The sequence below is a fragment of the Punica granatum genome, chromosome 2 (assembly GCF_007655135.1).
Source record: "Punica granatum isolate Tunisia-2019 chromosome 2, ASM765513v2, whole genome shotgun sequence".
NCBI lineage: Eukaryota > Viridiplantae > Streptophyta > Magnoliopsida > Myrtales > Lythraceae > Punica > Punica granatum.
In genome coordinates this window covers 8,179,960-8,196,185 of record NC_045128.1, presented here as the reverse complement: position 1 = coordinate 8,196,185, position 16,226 = coordinate 8,179,960, and the positions used below count along the sequence as shown (strand labels likewise).

At 38.5% G+C, this 16,226-nt stretch overlaps 2 protein-coding genes and 1 long non-coding RNA gene across 4 annotated transcripts; 1 reads left to right on the top strand and 2 right to left on the bottom strand.

Annotated features, from left to right (window-relative positions):
• Window positions 1–807: 807 nt before the first annotated feature.
• Window positions 808–3,945, bottom strand: LOC116194083 (vesicle transport protein USE1-like). Its single transcript, XM_031522804.1, has 8 exons — window positions 3,765–3,945; window positions 3,487–3,580; window positions 3,305–3,372; window positions 2,941–3,013; window positions 2,548–2,660; window positions 1,655–1,759; window positions 1,346–1,445; window positions 808–1,229 (listed from the first exon to the last, which is right to left on the bottom strand). Exons 2-8 carry the CDS (start codon window positions 3,568–3,570, stop codon window positions 1,053–1,055), a joined length of 720 nt encoding a protein of 239 aa, XP_031378664.1. The 5' UTR covers window positions 3,571–3,580; window positions 3,765–3,945; the 3' UTR covers window positions 808–1,052.
• Window positions 3,946–7,912: 3,967 nt separating this feature from the next.
• Window positions 7,913–11,154, top strand: LOC116196571 (transmembrane protein 230-like). Of its 2 annotated transcripts, none has more exons than XM_031526360.1 (3): window positions 7,913–8,400; window positions 9,368–9,501; window positions 10,883–11,154. In XM_031526360.1, the coding sequence occupies exons 1-2, from the start codon at window positions 8,211–8,213 to the stop codon at window positions 9,487–9,489; spliced, it is 312 nt and encodes a 103-aa protein (XP_031382220.1). In that variant the 5' UTR covers window positions 7,913–8,210; the 3' UTR covers window positions 9,490–9,501; window positions 10,883–11,154. The 2 variants fall into 2 exon arrangements, with proteins under 2 accessions (XP_031382220.1, XP_031382219.1); XM_031526359.1 differs by having other exon boundaries at window positions 10,873–11,154.
• Window positions 11,155–11,160: 6 nt separating this feature from the next.
• Window positions 11,161–11,944, bottom strand: LOC116196573. Its single transcript, XR_004154850.1, has 2 exons — window positions 11,640–11,944; window positions 11,161–11,557 (listed from the first exon to the last, which is right to left on the bottom strand). It is a non-coding gene; the product is annotated as an uncharacterized LOC116196573 (long non-coding RNA).
• Window positions 11,945–16,226: the final 4,282 nt, after the last annotated feature.

Genomic DNA, 16,226 nt, shown 5'->3' with positions numbered 1-16,226 from the left:
AGGTCATGATGATGGTCCGAGATGGGGACGCTGTGGCATCGATTCGTCTAACCATGGACACCGTATCATACGATGCATATATGTTGCAGGTCTCATTGCTCAAGCAAAGTGCAAGAATGACCACTCAAATGTTGATATTCACCAAAAAAAAAAAAAAAGGCGGCAGTGAAATTAAACATTTGCCTCAATTAAACAAATTTAAAGATGTGTGAAGAGATAGAGGGAGTCATGTGGTCGGGGGTGGGGGCAGGCTGTTTTGATTTTAAACAAGGCTGTCACCTTTTCGACAAACCTCATCACACACAAACAAGTACACACTGTTTGCCTGCAAGCTTCTGACACAAAACATGTTTATAATGTCAACTTTCACTATCATTCTGTTCAGTTCGATACTGATCCATAAAAAATTTCGGATGTTCATAGGCGTATATATTTCGAATCTAATGGATCCGACGCTTTCACATTATGTTGGTTGTTGTTCCGAATCAGAGGACGATTTCGATCTTTGCAGTTGAAATTTATTGCAGTTGAAATTTAATGCAGTTGATGTAAGTATACAGCCATTGCTTACTGACAACGACAGATTTTAGTACCGGAATGGGCTCAAAATATCATGAACTATATGGAGCATTCAACCGTAAACTGCCAGGGTGACTCCTATTTCCTCATCCCCAATACATCCTCGGCTCATGAACCGAATCATATGTCTATAAAATGAAGTTCTTATTCAATTAGAGGGAAATTCGATACGAGTGAGGAACACTGCACTGGGTGTTATAGTGGATGATGCAATTGCCAACTGCTGTGTGATCACGGAGGCCCAAATGACCGGTCTGTCTTTCCCATAACATCTGATGACTGCTTCATTGACGAAACAAAATCATTAACACCAAGCTTGATGAAAGCTATATATAGCCACAAATTACCCCTTCTAAGACCAGTAGTTGCAATATACCTCAAAGTCACGGGGATAAAACCCGAAAAGAGAAATCAAAACAAAACCAAAAAAAAAAAAAGAACTAGTGAAGTTCTTATTGCTTTTGTATGCGTAACTAAGTGACCCGAATCAAAAGTACAACCATGATGAATATCATAGTCATCACAAAGATGAGGAGCCACTGGAAGCAGCTTGTTTTTGAACTCCGCGAGTATATCTCACCTGCCCGCACATTGACCCGACCCGTGCTTGCCAGGCTGTGCTCGACTGCTCTCTCTGTAGAATCAAGGATCTGTAATACAACAGAGGAAGCTTGTTATGTGTTCATACAATAAGATTCAGATTACAAACTACAATAGTGTTGATATGCGTTGCAGTGTTTTAGTTCCTGTGAGATTGGGATCATACTTTTTCGGTGTTTTCAATAGATTGATTCATCAAGAGACTGCTTTCTTTCAGTTGTCTTGCTAACCCGACCATCTCGTCAGTCAGATCCTCTTGAAGATTTCTGCAGAAGAGAACAGGGAAATCCACATTAGGTACTATTATTTGGTTACTGATAGCAGTTCTAGATTTCTGTTTCCATGCGTCAGAACACCTCATAAAGCAAAATCCAGCACTTCTTTCCTCATTAGCTTAAATCTCTGCACAAACTATTTTACCACTCTAAAGCCAAGAAGTGTTAAAGAGCGCAAGATTATGTATCAGGAAGAAGACCTGTGCTTCTCAATGTGAGCTTGTGTTGTGGCATCAAGCCTTACGGGTCCTGATGGGTCCTCCACTGTATCTTTGCGAGTTCTTTCATCAGAATGCGAGGAGGGCCTGTTACAGGAAATCAGTTGCTAAAAGATTTGCACCACATCACAGGATACAACACAGGTATATCAAGATTAATTATGGGCTGTTAAGACGACCCAAATCCAACAAAATCTAATAGCAAGAAGTGGCTCATTTAGCATGAAGAGATTGGATCCAAAACACCAGCTACACAACAAACAAAACCTACCCAAAATCAGGTAATCAATTCCTAGTTTGCCTTAAGAACCATCACATAAAAAAAGAAATTCTGAGCATTATTCAAGGGGAATAAAGGAATTCTTCCTAACCGAGTCAATCACAACCATTTAAGACTGAAGGAAAAAATATATATATATATATATATCTTATAACCATCCATTACAGAGATTACATGCTGATCCATGTGAAACCACAAAAAATCAAAGACTTTTATTGGTCTTGTCCAGAAGAATCATTCAAGGTTTGGTGTGTGGCAAAATTTCTCAGAAGGTAAAATTCAAAGCTGCAGAACATAGGTTCCCAAACTTAAAATTGAAACACCGACCCAAAGAAAGTAACAGAAAGAAACAGATTACCCTTCGACATCCTAGCACTCCCCACTCTACAAATTCCAAAACACTCATACATTAGATATGGCTAGAATTTCCCTAATTTTCATGCACAGTCCCCATGTTCCTGGCCGTACTCATTCTCATTGTAAATGCATCTCTGTGAGCCATTCCAAATACTTAATTGTACAATGATCAGTGTCATAAGCAAGCACTAAGAATAATAACAGAATCACCGACCAGAGAAACAATATCGAGACTTACATGGCTCTTCTTCTCAACCCCGGGGATGGGGGTATGTGGTTTTCTACTCCCTTAGGTGAACTCCCTTGGGAAGAACTTGCTGCAAAGGACTCATGGGATTCTTCTATATCTTGCTGATGCAAAGGAGGGTGGGAGCCAAATGATCAGCCCAGTTTAATGATCTTCTGCTCGTAAATTTGCATGATTTAATGCAGAATAACACCTCAAGTAGATAAAATTGATGGGTAATTTGGCACAACTCGTGTGAAAAAGGAAGCAAACATGGAATAAACAGTAACAGGGAGACTTCCATGATACTTGAACTAAAGAATATAAACACAAGAATAACACAATATGATGTGTTAAGCAATGGAAAAGAGAAAAGAACATGAATTAAATACCACATAAACTTACCGAAGGAGCCACTAGTTTTGCAGCGATCGCTTCAATCTTCTCCGAATAATCATTGATCGTCACCTTTGCGATCCTGAATTACGAGAAAATTCGAAAATCAAGTCCTCCAATATACATTGATACAAGAAGCGTATTCTCTCGTTTACTTTAAAGCTTTGGCCAATAATACAATATCAAGCAGAAATAATCCCCAAAAAGATATAACAGTTCATTTCCTGGCATATGGTGGACAAGGACAGAGGCGCCTGGAATCAAGCGAAAAAATGTAAAACAACTCAAGAGCCACAATTTCATATGGAACAGCCTCTAATCATTCAGCCAATTGGGTCAAACGGCACGGCGAAGTACAGGAAACAAGAATGACCTGGGCAAGCCTTCTGGAGTTCTCTCTTCGGCCAATTGCTCCAATTGCTCCCGTAAAGTAGCGACATACTGCGAAGTCGACCAGACCAACATAACCACAATAAGATTGAATTTAAAAAAAAAAAAAAACTCTCAAACATGAAACAACAGAATTCCAGGAATCGGGCAAAACAATTGATATACATGAGCAAGCTTTGCCTGGTTCTGTTGCTTAGGTGCAGCTGCGAGCAACCGCCTCAGGTTCACTTCTGTCTTACTGATTCCCATCTACAGGGCCCTACGGAGACATGATCAAGCAGAAGAAATGATCAAGCTTTTGCTAATCCCATAACAAACCGGAACCGAAGCTGAGTATTTCTATCCCATTTGGATCATCGGAGCATCAATTGCAGATTAATTCAGCTCGCGAATCAAACATGGAAATCTAGAAATTCATAGAACATGAAAATGAGAACCGTCACCTCTTCAGCTGGGGTTGTAACCCGGTGGATGCCGGGCTAGAGGGGGTTGAAATTGCAGATCAGGAGAGATCGTGGTCCGAGATGGAGACTGATGAGTTCAGCAGAAGTCGTCGGTCGGAATTAGCGGCCGCCGGGGACAGAAGCAACGACGACGAGAAGCGGGGTCAGAGAAACTTCCAGTTGAGCTGAGAGAGCGGAGAGAGATAATGGATAAATGGGCTAGGCCTTTTCTGTAATGGGCTGGGCCTTTCTGAAATGGGCTAGCCTTTTGGAACTGGCAAGGCCTTGAAAATGTAATAAATTGAAGAATGATAGAAATTTGAAAAAAATTTCTCCCAAGTTCCGAGGTGATTTGCTTGATGGCACGTTAGAACCAATTTTATTGATTGCACCATAAATTCCTCGATATATCACTTAAAGAGGAATTACTAGAGTTTTAGTGAAAGAGATGTGGGAATTTGGGTCAACGACAGTGGTGTAGGGTCCAGTAGATGGGAATATTTTTTTCATAAAATTGAGAATTTTTTTGTTGTGTTGTGGGTATTTTTACTTTTTGTCAACTGTAAAAATGAGAAGGAGGTGACAATATATTTTTGTGAAGGCAATATATTTGAGGGAAATGATTGCCTGCACATGCAGTGAAACCGCACTAAAATTTTGATTCGAGACTGGAAGACGTTCATCTTGATATGGGAAGAATTACAAACTTCAATATATTGGGACCACATTAGGACATTCAATATGCCCGTATTAGAAATATTTGTTCAAATGTTGATTGAATTGTTCATAGATATTGCAAATATCTGTATGTTTATTAAGATAAAGTTTTGTTGCGTGCTCTAATATATTTTACAATTTTCTACACAGGTTCGATTGTTCTTGGAAGATTGACGATAGACCAATAATACAAAGAACTAGAATAGAAGTTTTTATATATGAAAGTCCATATAGTTTGTTAATATTATGACTGATTTTCGGAATTATTTTATATTACAAGAACATAGATATGATTTACATAATTTGAACAAATATTAATTTATTTCTAACTAGATTTACACTTTATTTCATTTGGGAACAATACTTTGCGAAATTGGTGACCTTGTTGTTTCCTCTATTTTTCTTTTCTATTTTTCATTTTTTCCTTAGAGATCTTTTTTTTTTGTTGACTATTATTTTTCAATTTATTATCGATTTAAATTATTTTTCAAAGTTAAATGATCATTTTCTTAAATCCAATATCACCGTGGCTTTTCATCTAGTGTATATATATATATATATATATATATATATATATATATTAAGTTGATATACTCTGATGAGAGCCTCCTGTTCAATTTAATGAGGAATTTCCATATTGACTTTGAATTAACCTCCAACTCGCGTTTGATTGACTCTTACATTCCCTACATTAATACGTAGAATTTGGATATTCGCTACCAATTCTATTTTCTTAATGATGGACTCTCCCCTAGTAGCCCACTAAGCAAGCCCAATAAGAAATGCGTCCACTCTAGTTAGATAAGGTCAATGCGTATGGCTCAAGTGAGAGACAATATCTATATCTTATAATATATACTTTTTATATATATCTCGGGGAATATCACACAAAATATCTTAGGAATATATTAAATATTCCAAATATTTCGGGAACTTGTCACCTCATACGTCTTCCTATATAAACCCTAGAAGATACATTATTTAATTTCAAGCAATATTATGCTCTCTTTAGCAGAGTCTGACTTAAGCATCGGAGAGGGAATCGGAGACACCCCGAGGTTCTGAGTTGAATTGATTGAAGACTGAGGAACGTGAATATCAATTAGGGTTCGAGGTACGAATTTGGATCTCATCATTTGGCGTTGTCCATGGGAAACTGATCAAAAGGTTGTGCTGGATACCAGAGCAAGAAGACAACAACATAAGGAGCGAGGACCGGAAACAATTCGGTGTGGCAGTAGGGACAAGTGACCTGCCCCCTCTTCAGGACTATCCGTCTCTAACTATTCATCCTGATCCACAGCAAGATCTACCGTCAGGGACAACCCTGGATAAACAACAATTGGAAGCCCCATCATCGGAGGCTCGAGTAGTTGCGGATAGAATCATTGCCCAAGGAGCCTTCCAGGCCCTGAGCAATCGCTCAAAGAGCAGCCGCTCGGAGACCAGTCGAGCAGTCGCGTGCGAGACGTGAGAACTACGCTCGGGGAAAAGCGACTGCCTCCTCAGTTAGAAGAAGGCACCAATCAGGAGTCGACAATAGTGGGCCGCTCCTGGGTTCCGCAATTCTATCAAGGTTTGTGGGAAGTGTAGAAACTCAAAGGCTATCCTACGTAACTTGTACCCTCACAAGTCACAAGCAAGCAGCGAAGAGTGTGAGCACCACCTGGTACATCACACACGAAGCTTGAGGACCACAGGTTAGGCTATCCCCTGCCATCACAGGGTGATGACCGATAGTGATTGTTGAGGCAGCAAGAAGCAAGCCTCGAGAGACCTCCTCGAAAATCAAGATTGAGGCCGCCCTAACAACTCGAACTCGCTAAATAGCGAAGCATTGATCACTCGCTCGCTATATCATCAAGAGGAGAGAGTTTCAAGAATGGCAACTTCAAAATTGCAGACTCATCTGCACATGGACCGCCCAACCATAGTAGCAACATGTCAACTGGAGTTTCGTGGATATTTCACCAGTCGATTCAACTCAGCCCCAACGAAATGTGTTCCTTCAAACTGTGCTCACTCTAATTGACACGATTTTCTTAATCATGTTTCATAGCCATGATATTCCTACTTTTCCTGCATCAACTATGGGATTTCACTAATATTGCATCAAGTCTGCTCGAGTACATTGAATGCAGAAGCATAGAGTCACTTGTCCGTGGAGCAACTAGCGCTTCTGTCACGTGGTATAAGAAGTAAAAACCATTTAAATCAGCAACTTCACAGGCTCCTTTACCTAGAGTGCTCTCAAAGCTGGCCTAGAGATATGGACCATAGGAGCCAAGTGGTCCATTGGTGATTGGATCTCAGGTTAATTTTTGGCATGATCGGTGGGCAGGCAACTCTTCCCTCCGAAACTGGATTCATGGATCGCTGCCACAAGGTGAAGAGCAACGAAGGGTGAACACTGTCATTAACCCCTCCAGACTCTGGAACCTTACTGCCCTACCTTTCGAACTACCTGGTGATTGTCTTCAGAACATCAAAAGCCTCCCTATGAGTTTATCCATCGACATACCAGATTCACTGGTCTGGGGCCTTACTCAAAACGGGAAATACAGCACAACTTCTTCTTATCACTCTCTACTAAATACCCAAAATGTAGATCATTCAACAAGCTCGAGTTGCATTTGGAAACGCTAGACGTCCCATCGAATTCAATATTTCATTTGGCTGTGCTTCAGAGAAAGAATTGCTACAGCTAGCCTTCTTTTCTCTCTAGGTATGCCCATAGAGCCAAACTGTCCTTGCTGCCCCAGTGACAGAGAAACCACACTGCATATCCTCAGAGACTGCGGCTTTGCCAATTCTTTCGGGGGAAATCTCCGAATTCCGGGTTCTCATACGGGTTTCTTCTCCTCCTCGTTGCAAGATTGGCTCCATGCCAACTGCTCCTCCAAATTGCTGTCCCTTATGGGAATCCAATGGGGGAAACTTGTCCACCTATGCTTTATGGACTTTATGGAAGCATCTAAATTCCCTTCTGTTCTCCAAGATGCCCTTCCATGATAATTTGATACAATACAGACTCCAACTAGTTGCTGAGTTCCAATCCTCCCGTAAGAGCTCGGTGCTTCGTTCTTATCGGACTATGAATGTGGGCTGGGTCGCTCCTCGAATGGGTTTCTTGAAACTAAACACAGATGGATCCATCGTAAGCAACCCGGGATTAGCTGGAGGTGGTGGTCCATATTAGGGACTCCAATGGCAACTAGGTCAAGGGGTTTACGATCAATCTGGGCCCAACTACTAGCGTCACTGCAGAACTATCGCGGGATCTTGGTTAACCTTTATTTATAATATCCTTCGTTTACCCAAAAAAAAAATATGTTTATCCATTTGATTTTATTTTTATTTTATGTTCGTATAATATTATTTCCTCCAGGGAAGAGTCTTTCCACGTGGAGGAAGATGGATTGATCTTTCGGAAAAACAACCTGCGAACGCGCACACAACAAACAAATCCGGGATGCGACGTTAGCTCCCTTCCCACTTCAACCCGCCATCTTGCCTGCCTTTCGTCTTCTCCAAGTACTCCCTCCCACCATTGAAGACCCTTCTCCATCTTCAACCTCTGGCGAAAGGGTCCCCATCTCTCGTTCAAACCCTAGAATATTCTTGAGCTGACCCCAGAAAATTCCCAATCCGATTTCGCCCCAAATCGACCCCCAAAGGTCCCGTCTTTTTGCCCCCGATCAAGAAACCAGCCGAGAAAACCCTAGGGAGATGGCGTACGTCGACCATGCGTTCTCGATTTCGGACGAGGACATGATGTTCGAGACCCCCTACGCGCTCAACAACAAGCCCCCCATCAAGGAGATCGCCCTCGCCGTGTCCCTCCTCGTGGTCGGCACCCTCGGGATCGTTCTCGGCACCCTCATGGCTTCTTATCGAGTTGGGGGCGACCGCACCCATGGTAATTCCTTTGGCTTTCCTCTGAGGAGGATTTATGACTCTTTTCGGTTCGATTATCGGGACAATTTTGTTCGAGCAGCTTGTAGCAGAGCTTGTGATTGGTGGAACACAGCTCAGAAATCTTATATGTGAAGTTGCATTGGTTTAGCTCTGAGCAGGTTAAGTTGATGTCTGCTAGTTGCTTAACATATACCGGGGTTTTGTATTCTTTAATGCGGAAATGGAAGCTTTTTATTGATTTAATGCAATGTGGATTGCTTGCTAAAACGAGACAGCCAATTCCAAGAATGTTCTCCATCTGGTTTCTCAGTTAAAATCACAAAAAATTTAACTTTAACTCAACACACTGCACAACAAAAATTCACGTTTCGCAAGTCAAAAATTTTAACTTTTAACTTTAACTCAATACACTACACAATCATTTGTCCTTTTCCACAATCAAAATCAAAATCAAAGTTACTTTAACTCTGAAACCAAACGCACCAAAATTAAATGTCTTGAAATATCAAAGTAGAAGTTCCAGGTTCAGTTCGGGATCTTTCCAGTTTTCTTGGTTTTGTGAGCCGTTGGTTTGTGTTTGAGAAATGTGTTTCTTCAACTAAGCTCACGAACTAGGTGAGTACTTGTTGCTAGGAAACTGAAAGGAAGTGGGATCCTTGCTCTGTTTTTAGTAAATGTTTCATGATTATATGCAACTTAGGATGATAATTGGTTACAGCATCGGTGATGAGCTTTGATTTGATGGTCACTTGTTCAGACACGAATAAAGACGAATATGCTAAAATTGGGACTGCTGGCAAGATTAACATGTTCCATGGCTTCGTTGGTTTGATTCCTAGAACTAATATAACATTAGGAAATTGAGGAGAGCTGTTTCCCTTATAATTAAACATTGTTTTCTTGACAATGAGACAAATTTAGTGCTCCATTTAGTCGTACTTCTCTCATCTTTTATGTCTGATTGGCAGGGGTCTTCTTCGCTATTCTTGGGGCGATCCTATTTATACCTGGGTTTTATTATACTAGGATCGCATACTATGCTTACAAGGGATACAAAGGGTTCTCCTTCTCGAACATACCGCCCGTGTAGCAGCTCTGCAAGGTGGCTGATAGCGTTACTTCCTTCAATCTTCATGTACAAATATCACTTCTCAGTTTCTTTCTTTATTTTTTATTTTTTTTTCCTGTCTTCTTGAGTTAAGTTACTGTGAGCACTCTTGCGATGAAATACGGGACATCTTCTGAATTCTTGAATATTTCTAGCGTGTTCAATTGCACTCTTTTGTCAATAAGTTTGGCTAGAATATGATAATAGTGGAAGTGATTTAGTATGCTGATGGTTGGCCTTAGAATTCATATCGCTTTATTCATCGAGTGGAAGATGTTCAACGGTTGGTATGTAATCTATATGTTAATATATTTGCTCTTGTTTTATCTTGGTGGCGTTATAAGCTGCATGTTGGGCATTTAGTTTCTGATGTTGTGCTTGCTTAGCAGAATTTTACTTTCTCTGGTTAGCATACTTGATGTTGTTTATGACAACACAAGGATCAATCTTTTGATGTTATCTTGCTTCCTTTATCTTCTTCTTCCTTGTTACAACTTACGAAGTCTCGCGGTTGTGGAATTTCACCTATGTACATGGAGAGTTGTTCGATGCATTAATGTTTGCTTCTGTGTAATGGGATTGGCACAAGTTGTGGACTGGCTTATCAATGACTTGCATTTAATTTATAGGATCAGCAGAGGTTTCGGATTTTGAAAAGTTCTGATTTTGCAGCTCTTCCCTGTAAGTTTGTCTGCTAATAATGCTGGTTCTTCTTGGAAGCTCTCTGCAGTCTGATTCTCCTGAACTTAAAATATAACTGCGCTGCTGATCCTATTAAATTCAATTCATCAGTAAGCCAGTTCATAACTTGTGCCAATCTCTATACAAAGCATGACCTGACTTCTCTTGGCCTGTAGTGACAGGCACCCTCCTCACTTGAAACCCGACTGAATACATTGTTTTAACTGCATATTGATTTGGGAACACAGGGTAATTCCATCAAATCTGATGGAAATAGGTTCTCGCGATCATTTATCTCAATTTAGAATCTTGACTGATGATACCTTCCCAAACATGATGTATGTGTTCGTTAATTGGCGCCTCAATCAAACACACTGATTGAGCAGAATTTGATGCTCTCGGATGAGTGTTAATGGATCTCTGTCCTTTGGGTTGTTGACAAAAGGACATCTGACGCTTGACTGATTTCAATCTCCATGTCAACATCAAATTATGTGAATGGCCCATATCGATCATGTTGTCACACAGTTTCTGTCAATGGCGTGGCCAGTTAACAGCATGGTGAGCTAAGGATGATTTGTTGCTGATTGTGTCGATTAGATGACAGGCCCGTGCTTTGTGCGGTTATTTAGTGTTCTTCGCAAAAGCGATCTATAATGCTCATACATTATTTATACGACCCAGAACTGTGCAGGTCCTGGATGTCAGAGCATGAACTAGCAGTTGAAACAAGAGAAGAGTGTAGAGCGCGATGGAATCACATTGAAACTGCGTGTACAAGAGTTCTCGACAAATTACACATTTGCACATGTGGATTTCCTAGTTCATAAACCGTATATCGAGCTTGTTGTCACGAACAAAGCCATGTGTTTTAGGATGTGCTTCAACTTTATAAGTGGCTGTCGAACCATTGATATTGGTGGTGTTTATTTAGAGGATTAATGCATACAGTCGGGAACTTAAATAGTCATGTGTGTGATAGGTCGATACGTATATATATGTCCCTATTAATAAGTACGAATTTCTTTTACAGATAGTAGAAACTCAAAGTGAAACACATATTTCGATCTGCAATTTCAAAGATGTATATAGCCAACCCCACCAAGCATAGAGAACTAAAGACTGGAATTTTCCTTTCTATAAGATCTCTGAAACTGTATCTCTACCGTGTCAACAGCAGAAAACTTCTGCCTCACAACGCCTTTTAATCATGGTTTGGGTGCTTTGGGGTAGGCGGATGAGTAACGACTCCATGGTAGTCGGTATGATACACTAAATCATCAAAATTTTTGATGCCGCTTCCTCTTGAGAATTCGGGCTTCAAAGTACTCACAAGGGCATCCGATCCCTTTGCTTCTTCAACCACAACCTACAATTCGTCTTGCCTCAGGAACAAAAGGCGAAAAAAAGAAAAGAAATGTTTCACACGAGGAGATGAAATCATGCCCTACCTTTGATCTGTAGAAGCGCTTAAACTTCCTGTGGAAAGAAGGTGATTGAACGTATAGTTGAGACTGGCGCCCTTCGCCCGAGGAGGAGAAAGAAAAGGATGACCCGGCATGTACGAAGATCCCGAGATCCTCAGAGAAGAAATTTAGAGAAACAAAGAGGAGAAAGAAGCAACCAAAGAGTGAAGATTTCATCATGTTTGTGACCTGAGAACAAAGAAGTTTTTGTGTGTTTGGAGCGATTAGGGAGGGGAGGGATACCAGAGGATTATATAGAGAAGGATATGGTTGGAGGGAGGAAGAGAGAGAGATTGAGATTGAGAAATTAATAATTGGATGGTTTGGGGAAACATTTTTGGAGCCCAATTCAAATGATTTTGTTGCCTTGTTCAGAATGGATACAACCAAAGATCAACCAAAAGGAGAATCTGTAACCTCTCATTCTATCATTTTCCATGTATAGTGGATTCCATGCTAATCACGATAATTAAATCGGAGATTTAACGCATGATTTTCAAGATGACAGATTATCGTTTAATTGTTGTAGTTTATTTGTTGCTAAAGAACACAATCTATGGCACTACAGTTGACAAACTGTACTCCGCATGGGCAAACTTTGACTACAGCGGAAGAGTTCAAAACCCACTAAAAACGCCTTGTGATTAGGATAAAATTTAACATTCAACTTGTGAATAGTCCCAAACTGAATACCTTTTAGTCTCACAAGTTTGGGGTTTTATTTCGCGAAACTGGCAGATGATCTCGCAGATTCATCTCAAGGACGCCGCGGTTATTACTGCCATCATTCTTCTGCTATCCCGCGGGGGCCAGCCTCGGGTTAACGGAACAAATTGCACTTACATATGTAAAAGCTTCGATCAATGACCATATACATATATAATTAAAATTGATAACCATTAACATTCTGATCATCATCGTGGTGCAGTTCATGGATACTTTTGCAAGGGGCAGAAGGTCAAAGGAAAGGGATTAATAAATAATAGTTCACGTGCGAGCTGCCATGTCGAACAAAACCTATCACGGCCTAATCATCGATCCATGTTTTGTCCTCAACGCTATGGACGCCATCCTCTTTTCTTCCTTTGCCTCCTCGATCTCTCACCTCATCTCATCTCCCTTGGCCCTTGTAATGTAATACGATAAAAAAATTTGCCCATTTGACGTTTGGTTCAGAGGTACGTTACCTAATTACCTCATATATCCACTCAATTACCTGATATATCCTTTTGGTTCTTGCACTGATAGAGGATACATAGATGCTTATTTGATAATGAGTAGTCAAAATACATTGATTGTAAACATCTGTCTCATATCAAAGAGGATGTGGCATAACAACGCAGGTCTTCATCTAGTGACCAAGATGTCTCAGGTTTGATTCTCATATGGGACGACCCATACATTTTAATAGATATTTAGGATTTTCATTTTATTGTACTAGACTCATAAACCTCTATTGTAACAAAAAAAAAAAATCCCTCACATGCATGCATAAGGTATCAATTTCTTTCTCTCTTTTTCTTTCTTTAAATAACAACGATGCCTAGATTTCACCTTATTATTCTCCAAAAAGATGCCCAATGCGAAATACTCTCCTACAAGGCTTTGTAGTGACTTGAACTTGGTGGCATTTGGTGCATTAATATTTGAGATTACTACTAATATATAGTTTCATCGAGATAGATTTTCACTTTTAATATTGCTGGTAATGTTCATTACCATATTTGGTATGGGCTAGTAGTGTTATACATTACCGGTAATTTTACTGGAATCCAGATAACTAGCCAAGCGGGAAAGTGGATTACCTTGGGCCCCAAGATTACCAATAATCTGATTCGGCCAATGGCCCATGAAAGATTCCAATAATCCACATGGATTACCCCATACCAAGCGCTCATAGGAGTTCCGATATTCAACTACCAGATCAATCCCATATTGTACTGAAATGCGTCCATTTCCATTGGTGTTGCATGTTTATCTTATTGAAAAAAGTAATAAAGAAAACAATAATTAGTCAGTATACACAAAAGATCAGTAAAACTACAACCACAAGCAGGAGAAAGAATCTCTTATGGGAAGAAAAGGTCTGCATTAGGGACAGGCCTCCATTGATTGATTTTTGAAGTTGAAAGTTTCTATATGTATCTTTCTCATCAATCAGTTGAAATGAGTGGGTCGAGTATAGAAATATAAAATCCTAATTCTAAAAATTATGTGGTAAGGTAAGGATATTGTTTTTCAAATATTTATAAATATCTTATAGCACCTATATATAGAGAGGGACTAACAAGATAGTATTAACTAGCTAACTATGATACACATCTATCTACAATATGGCATGTGTATCACTTCTGATCACAGTCTGGTGCATCGTCTCCCTTGATTGATAGCTACTTATAAATCTTAATCAGTAACAACCACCTAATATTTTATCGATCAGGTGCTGCTGGCATAGCAGAAAAGGATTTTGCAGGACCAGGGAATTAAAATTTAGAATATATATGGGCTCATAATTTTTGCCATGGATATGGGCATGAACAGTGTATATAAAATAGCAAAATATCGGTCCAATGAGCTTCATGAGCTGCTATATATAGTAGAGAGCTTTCTGGCCCAAAGATATTACTCTTAAGTCTTAATTTATTATGATATGAAAATCTTTAAGATAAAACTAAAAGCCATGTTTTTGTAAAATGAAAGAAATTGTTTCGTTTGACACTTCTAATTGAAGAACCTCACTATCCTTTCATTCTTGTTGTGTTCTCTAATCATACAAGAGACCTTTCATCATGTATGTATGTAGACACGGAGTATCCCGGAGAGATGAAAGTGAAAGTTGAGCGTACACAATATATATACTTTGATAGTTGTGAAGAGTCGATAGCTTATCTAACGATGTATTAAGTACGTAGTTGAGGTCATCTTAGTAGAATCAATCCGAGTATTATCACTTTTCTTATCATGACCCAAACGGACGCCGGTAGTCCAAGAAATACATTTCAAAATATTTAAATTTTGTCAAAATTTGTTGAAATAAGGGTAGAGAATCATAGGTTGAAGTAGTTTTAAACAATTGGGCAATTCTCTAAATCCGCGGGAGTACTTGAATTATTTCATATTACTTTTTTTCCGCGGATAATTATTACAGTTACTGAAGTTGCAAATAGTAACCTTCCTCCCAGTGCTCTTTAATTACTACTGAATATCTGTTTACATATACATTTTATGATTTATTAAGCACTGCGTGGACTTTAGATATTCACGTCAAATCAGGAGAAAATGTTCATGAATGGATTTGACTGCATTCACGCAGTAATTAATGGTACCTTTATTATTTAATTAATCACTACACTCTCAGATCAAAAGCATGATCTGTGTATATAATTTGTGTATATATGAGTGCATATATAAACTAGATTAATGTAAATAATTTTCTTTAATTTTTTGGTTCTTCGTGATAGCTTGTGTGATAACTAATATATAGTATAATTGAAATTAATAATAAAATTATTTATCTGTAAAAATTACGAATTCTCTATTAATAGTAAGTGATTCAGATTTTTCAAAAGCTAATTTTAATTTGAATTTTTCATATTTAGAAAATCATCATCACGATATATAACAGGCCATAAGTTAAATGATAAAAAAAATAGAAAAATGAATAAAAAAACATTTAAATCTAGAGGACCAAATATATAGCTTTCCCTTATTCAAAAGTTTACCTTGTGTTTTCGATCAAAGCAAAAGTATTTTTCTATTGACTAATAACTTTTGAGTTATCAAACACAACAAAATGGAGAATTCATTCTTCCGTAAAATGCTTTCCCCGAACAAATTGTAAGTTTATATTTAATTACATTTCATGTGAACTAATTTCGTGTTAAGCTCAAAAACCTTTTTATTTTTTTAACCTTTTTTGCTAAAAAAATATGAATATTTACCCTCCAAATAACGAATATGAGATTAATCCAAGGAATAAATTTGTCAATAAGTTCCTGTTTCAAGATAACCAAATTTTAGGAAATGGAAAATAGTTATAAGAACTAGTGTTCAATCCGTAAGTTGCACGGGTTTGTGTTCATATTTTTATATTTTTATAAATAATAATTATTACAGTATAAGATATTAATTTACTTATTATTATTAATATTATTATTATTATTATTCAAATATATAGCTTTCCCTTATTCAAAAGTTTACCTTGTGTTTTCGATCAAAGCAAAAGTATTTTTCTATTGACTAATAACTTTTGAGTTATCAAACACAACAAAATGGAGAATTCATTCTTCCGTAAAATGCTTTCCCCGAACAAATTGTAAGTTTATATTTAATTACATTTCATGTGAACTAATTTCGTGTTAAGCTCAAAAACCTTTTTATTTTTTAACCTTTTTTGCTAAAAAATATGAATATTTACCCTCCAAATAACGAATATGAGATTAATCCAAGGAATAAATTTGTCAATAAGTTCCTGTTTCAAGATAACCAAATTTTAGGAAATGGAAAATAGTTATAAGAACTAGTGTTCAATCCGTAAGTTGCACGGGTTTGTGTTCATATTTTTATATTTTT